The 5,736-nt window shown below is 42.0% G+C and overlaps 1 protein-coding gene across 1 annotated transcript; it reads left to right on the top strand.

The window, feature by feature from the left end:
• Window positions 1-4,411: 4,411 nt before the first annotated feature.
• Window positions 4,412-5,353, top strand: LOC109246940 (olfactory receptor 9I1-like). Its single transcript, XM_019415308.2, has one exon. The coding sequence runs from the start codon at window positions 4,412-4,414 to the stop codon at window positions 5,351-5,353; it is 942 nt and encodes a 313-aa protein (XP_019270853.2).
• Window positions 5,354-5,736: the final 383 nt, after the last annotated feature.

Genomic DNA, 5,736 nt, shown 5'->3' with positions numbered 1-5,736 from the left:
GTGATGAGCCCTGCTGTCGGTTAGCAGAAGCACAATGAACTTGGAATCAGAAGTCCTAGTGCCATTTATTACCTGTGTGGCCTTGGGAAAGTTGGTTTAGTCACCTTGTGCCTCATTTTACTCAGCGATACGATGCGGGTGGTAAATGACGTTTCTGAACCACAGAACAACCCCAAATCATTTTTGTAACAGTCACATGTATTGAGTATTTACTCCATACTAGGAACAGTGCATGTGTTTCCCTGAATTATCTCTTTTACTTCTCAGAACACAGCAGTGCTGTGATTGTTATTGCATAGATGTTCAGGATGGGCTTCTCGAGGTCAAGTACCTTGCTCAAGGTCTCACAAATAGAAATGACTGAGTCTGAGTTGGGAATAAGCTCTGTCTTTAGGGCCCATTTTCTTAGCCACTATGCTGTACTTTTGGGATTGCAGCCTTATTATTTTTTAAAGTTTTATTTATTTATTTTTAGAGAGACAGACAGTGCAAGTGGGAGAGGGGCAGAGAGAGAGAGGGAGAGAGAGAACCCCAAGCAGGCTCCGCAATGTCAGAGCACAGCCCGACGTGGGTCTGGAACTCGTGAAACCGTGAGATCATGACCTGAGTCGAGACCAAGAGTCGGACGCTTAACCCACTGAGCCACCCAGGTGCCCCTCCAGTCTTATCTTTTAAAGAAATTTTTGTTTGGGGCGCCTGGGTGGCGCAGTCGGTTAAGCGTCCGACTTCAGCCAGGTCACGATCTCGCGGTCCGTGAGTTCGAGCCCCGAGTCAGGCTCTGGGCTGATGGCTCGGAGCCTGGAGCCTGCTTCCGATTCTGTGTCTCCCTCTCTCTCTGCCCCTCCCCCGTTCATGCTCTGTCTCTCTCTGTCCCAAAAATAAATAAAAAACGTTGAAAAAAAAAATTAAAAAAAAAAAAAAAAAAAAAAAAGAAATTTTTGTTTATTTTTTTACTGAAGTATAATTAACATACAGTGTTATGTTAGTTCCAAATGTACAATATAATGATTCAACAATTCTATACATTACTCAGTGCTCATCACATTAAGTGTCATTACTCCCTTCCATTTCACCCATCTCCCCTTCACCTCCCTTCTGGTTTGTTCTCTGTATTTAAGAGTCTGTTTGGGTTTTTTTTTGGTCTCTTTTTTGTCTTTGTTTGTTCGTGTGTCTTATATCTTAATTTCAAATTCGGAATTCAAGAGTAAAATCACATGGGATTTGTGAAATCATATGGTATTTGTCTTTCTCTAACTTTTTTTACTCAGCATAATATACTCTAGGTCCATCTATGTTGTTGCAAATGGTAATCTTATTTTAAAAATATTTATTGAGAGAGAGAGAGAGAGAGAGGGAGCACAAGTGGGGGAGGGGCAGAGAGAGAGGGAAACAGAATCTGAAGCAGGCTCCAGGCTCTGAGCTGTCAGCACAGAGCCCGACATGGGGTTCGAACCCACAAACCATGAAATCATGACCTGAGCCAAAGTCTGACACTTAACTGGCTGAGCCACCTAGGTGTCCCAAGACCTTATTTTTTAAATTAATTGTGTGTGTGTGTGTGTGTGTGTGTGTGTATATATATATATGTATGTATATACGTATACACACACACACACACACACATACACACACACACAGAATTAATTTAAAAAATAAGGTCTTATTTATATATATATGTATATATATATATATATATACACACACACACACATAATACACACACACACACGTATATATATTATGTACATATACCATATCTTCTTTATTTATTCATCTATGGATGGACACCTGGGTTGCTTCCATATCTTGGCTATTGTAAATAATGCTGCCAGAAACATAAGGGTGTGTGTATCTTTTTGAATTAGTGTTTTCCTTTTTTGAGGGGTAAATACCCAGTAGTGGAATTAGTGGACCATATGGTAATTCCATTTGTAATTTTTTGAGGGCCTTCCATACTGGTTTTTTATGCAGCAATCACAGGCTGATCCTCGGGACTCTGATACCTCAGGAGCTCCTCTCCATATTAGGAAGTAGACACTTCTGAACAAAGCTGTCTTGAAAATGTCTCATAAGGACCTGAAAAACTCCATATTATTTTGTACTGGGAGTGAGGTTGTCCCATGGAGATGATTTGTTTCTCCATTTTCTACTCTTTGTGGATGAAAGTGTGCAAGTAAGTGTGAATAGTTAACTGATCCCTAGCATTTCTACTAAAATGCCACCTTTCCAATGAAACTTCTTTTTTTAAATGTTTATTTATTTATTTTTGAGAGAAAGAGAGAGAGAGAGAGAGAGAGGCAGAAGAGAGGCAGACAGAAAATCCCAAGCAGGCTCTGTGCTGTCAGCACAGAGACTGATGTGGGGCTCGAACTCAAGAACCATGAGATCATGACCTGAGCTGAAATCAAGAGTCAGATGCTTAACCGAACGTGCCACCCAGGCACCCTGAAACTTCTTTTAAAAATGTTTATTTATTTATTCTGAGAGAGAGAATGAGTATGAGTGTGGGAGGGGCAGAGAGAGAGAGAGAAAGAGAGAGAGAGAAAATCCCAAGCAGACTTCACGCTCAGCGTGGAGCTCAACATGGGGATCGATCTCACAAACTATGAGATCATGACCTGAGCCAAAATCAAAAGTCAGATGCTTAACCGACTGAGCCACCCAGGCGCCCCTCTAATGAACCTTCTAATGGTCCTGTTTAATACTCCCTTCTTTACTTTGACTCTCCCAATTCCCCACACGGTGCGTGTGTGTGTGTGTGTGTGTGTGTGTGTGTGTGTGTGTGTTTAACAGCACTTGTCATCATCTATCATGGTAGAAAATATACTTCTTCTTTTTTTAAAAAATATATTGCATATGACTGGCTCTCTGCTAGAATGCTCTAGAAGGGCAAAGATCTTTGTCTGTGTTGTTCTGAGCAACCAGAAGAATGCTTGCCATTCTCAGTTCTCAGTAGATTCTCATGGAATAAATAAATGAGTATAGTCTGTCTCTCTCTCTCTCTCTCTCTCTCTCTCTCTCTCTGTTTTCCCCTTTGGTCAAGATGAGTTGGGTGAATTACTTTTAGAACACAGCAAATCATTGTTTTGGCTGAAGGTCAAGATTAGATTGGGCTGTAAGGGAAAAAAAAACCCTCCTAAATAGTACATTGTCAGGAATTCAGCAGGGGAAAAACACCAGATGCTGACCTTTATTTCATCCATAGATCAGCTTTTGTCAAACATTGATCAAAGTTTCATTTTCTTATTATCTGAAATCCTATGAGATCTCTCTCAAATTCAGTTTTTATTTCAAGGATGGAAGGAAGACAAAAATAACTACCTTTGAAGTCTGCATTCAGTATTCCCATTACCCCAGATCATCTGCATCCAAAGGTACAGAGACAAGATTGTCCAATACTTGGCAAGAACTCTAACTGTATTAGAATTCTAAACCCAGTGTGATGCCTTTGTCTCTTAATGAGCTGGGCAGGCTAATTCTGGAATGGCTCGATTGAAGCATCTCATTGATTGATAATGATCTGGCATTTAAAAAAATGGGACAGGTCCTTTGGAATAAGAGGAGAATTTGGAAACCAGGCCATGCTGCTTGGCAGGAACAGAGAGGACAAAGCGACTTGGTGGGCAACAGGTGGCAGAGGTTCTAACAGACCTTGTTCTTCAAGGCTCGCTTCTTGCATCCCGTCCCGTTGTGTTCACGTGCACCTCAAAAACAACCACAAAAAGAGATACGGTTGATACTGAGACTCCAGGGGGCTGTGGACTGGGAGATAAGAAGATGCCAAAATGTCCACGAACCTAGGAGGGTGTTACTCTGCTATTGTAGAGTTTGGAAAAAATACTTCTAAGCGTGTGAGTCAGACCATGTGCTAGGAACGGTACATCAGTTATGTTCTTCACGACAGTAACCTTGGCATTGAAATGCCTATGACACCAACAAGAAGACTGATATTCAGATACATGCATGAACTTGCCCAAGGTCTCGAGGGATTTGAACCTAGGTCTGATTTCAAAGCCCATGTACTTAGTACTATACCACTAGGATTTCCCCAACAAAGTGGTGCTTTCTAGCTCTGTTGTGAAGCTGATGAGGGTTTCCAATTTGGAACCTGTCAGAAGTTTGGAAAGGTCTAAGGAACTGAGTTCTAGCTCCAGCTTTGCCTGTCTGCTGTGAAATAACGAACTGGTCACTTCACCTCTTTGGCCCTCATATTCTTCTCTCAAAAGTGGGAGGCACAATATATGCTTCGAAGGATTTCCAAAATATCAAATGAAGTAAAGTTTGCAAAAAATGTAAAGTGCTTTACAAACCTAAAAAATCATGACCGTTGCTGAGAGTGATCAAATCGATCACCTTAGTTTGTCTTTAATGAGATTTTATTTTTTTTATTTCAGTGGATGACCTGGGATTCATGGCAGAGAATGACACTGTGGTGACAGAATTCATTCTAATGGCATTCCAGCTGTCGGCAGGGCTGCAAATGGGTCTCTTCTTTGTGTTTCTGGTCCTATATTTCGTCACCGTGGGGGGCAACCTGGGCATGATAGTGTTGATTCAGAGAGACCTTCGTCTCCAAACTCCCATGTACTTCTTCCTCCGCCACCTTTCCTTCCTGGACATTTGCTACTCTTCTGTCATTGTCCCTCAGTTGCTTGAGACCTTGGGTACCCGTAAGATGGCCATCACTTACGAACGCTGTGCCACCCAGTTCTTCTTCTTTACACTCTGTGCCAGCACCGAATGTTTCCTTTTGGCTGTGATGGCCTATGACCGCTATATGGCTGTGTGCAACCCCCTCTTCTATGCCACTGCCATGACACCACAGACCTGCCTAGGGCTGGTGGCTGGGGCATACGCTGGTGCCATGGTCAACGCTGTGATCCGCACTGGGTGCACCTTTTCAATCTCCTTCTGTAAGTCCAACCACGTGGACTTCTTTTTTTGTGACCTCCCACCCCTGCTGAAGCTTGCCTGTAGTGAGACCAAGCCACGGGAACGGCTCATCTACCTCTTAGCTTTCTTGGTCATTACGACCAGCATTTCAGTGATTCTTATATCCTACTTTTTTATCATTCATGCTATTCTGAAGATTCGTACAGCAGGTGGCAAAGCCAAGACTTTCTCCACCTGTGTTTCTCACATGACTGCAGTGGCTCTTTTCTTTGGGACGCTCATGTTCATATACCTGAAAGGTAACATGGGCACATCGCTTGGGGAGGATAAGATTGTGTCAGTATTTTACACGGTGGTCATCCCTATGCTGAACCCAATGATCTACAGCTTGAGAAACAAGGAAGTGAAGGAGGCTCTGAAGAAAACTCTCAACAGGATAAAGGTTTCCCAAGTACAGTAAGACTTGAGCTCCATGAATTCAGAAGCTCCTGCAAATCATCCTTTGGGCTTCTCTCTTTAACACATGAACTAGATTTCACAATGACAAAGACATATTGAGGCAAAAAAAAAAAATATGTAGCTTTGGGTACCAGCAATTTCTTTATTAGCTCTATGACCTTCAGTCAGAAATTCTCTGCCCCAGTTTTCACATCAGTAAAAATTCCTGCCTTGCTATGATTAAAGCCAGGATGAAGAGAGATGGAATGCCAAAGGGCTTTATAAATAATAACATGCTATAAAATTGAAAATTGACTTTCTCACCTGTCCTGGGTATTGCTGAGTATTTTCTCAGCTACTTGAGTTCAAAAAATTCAAGCTGCCAAGCTAACTTTTGCACTTGAA

This window comes from Panthera pardus, unplaced genomic scaffold (assembly GCF_024362965.1).
Source record: "Panthera pardus isolate Hobbes unplaced genomic scaffold, ASM2436296v1 HiC_scaffold_12, whole genome shotgun sequence".
NCBI classification, from domain to species: domain Eukaryota; kingdom Metazoa; phylum Chordata; class Mammalia; order Carnivora; family Felidae; genus Panthera; species Panthera pardus.
Note: the sequence above shows the minus strand (reverse complement) of the source record. Positions and strands in the feature narration are given on the sequence as shown.

Coding starts and splice junctions, on each gene's coding strand:
- LOC109246940 (XM_019415308.2), top strand. CDS start 4,412: ATGGCAGAGAATGACACTGTGGTGACAGAATTCATTCTAATGGCATTC.